At 47.0% G+C, this 534-nt stretch overlaps 1 protein-coding gene across 1 annotated transcript in view; it reads right to left on the bottom strand.

Moving 5' to 3' along the window:
• Window positions 1–6: 6 nt before the first annotated feature.
• The window catches only part of LOC111661708 (C-type mannose receptor 2-like), an 11,229-nt gene continuing 10,701 nt past the window's right edge, over window positions 7–534 (bottom strand). The window contains exon 5 of the mRNA XM_087176358.1: window positions 7–434. Coding sequence (XP_087032484.1) covers window positions 97–434 — 338 coding nt within the window. The 3' untranslated portion in view covers window positions 7–96. The remainder of the gene's footprint in view (window positions 435–534) is intronic.

The raw sequence follows: 534 nt of genomic DNA, 5'->3' as shown, positions 1-534 counted from the left end.
CCGTGATTACATGGTATAAGCTTGTTGCACTAAAGAAATATACACCAGAAATATAAAGCCTGTCAGCACTGGGTCTGGGTGGGTTTTTAACATTTCCTATACAGCACAGATGAAATCATACTTCTCAGTATCAGCCTTTTTGACCCACTGTCCGTCGCTCGCCATGGCAGCAGAATGGAAACAGGAGACAGGCTCTTGCCCTGGGCCCCAGTTGTCATAGCAGACTAGATGATCATTGACCCAGAACCACAAATCCAGAGCACAGGTGTAGCGCAGTCCCAGCCAGACAAAAGGAGATGAGGCGTTCTTGGCTCTCTGTTGGACCCATCTCTGCTGGTGGACGTTAGTGATGGAGACCAGGTCACGGTGGTGCTCTCTGCAGTAATCCAAGGCTTCGTCCCAGGTCTTGTGCTCTTGGATCAGGATCAGTTTTTCTGTCAAGAACAAACACAGGAAGTTCAGTTCAATTATCAGAACATCATGTTATAGTGAGGACCGTCAAATGCTGATACTGATCACAAAACTTCTATGTTC

This window comes from Seriola lalandi, unplaced genomic scaffold, assembly GCF_002814215.2.
Source record: "Seriola lalandi dorsalis isolate HSWRI2012SDOR001 ecotype SW California unplaced genomic scaffold, Sedor1 jcf7180002054549, whole genome shotgun sequence".
In the NCBI taxonomy this organism is placed as follows: Eukaryota; Metazoa; Chordata; class Actinopteri; order Carangiformes; family Carangidae; genus Seriola; species Seriola lalandi.
This window is presented reverse-complemented; position numbering and strand designations above follow the sequence as displayed.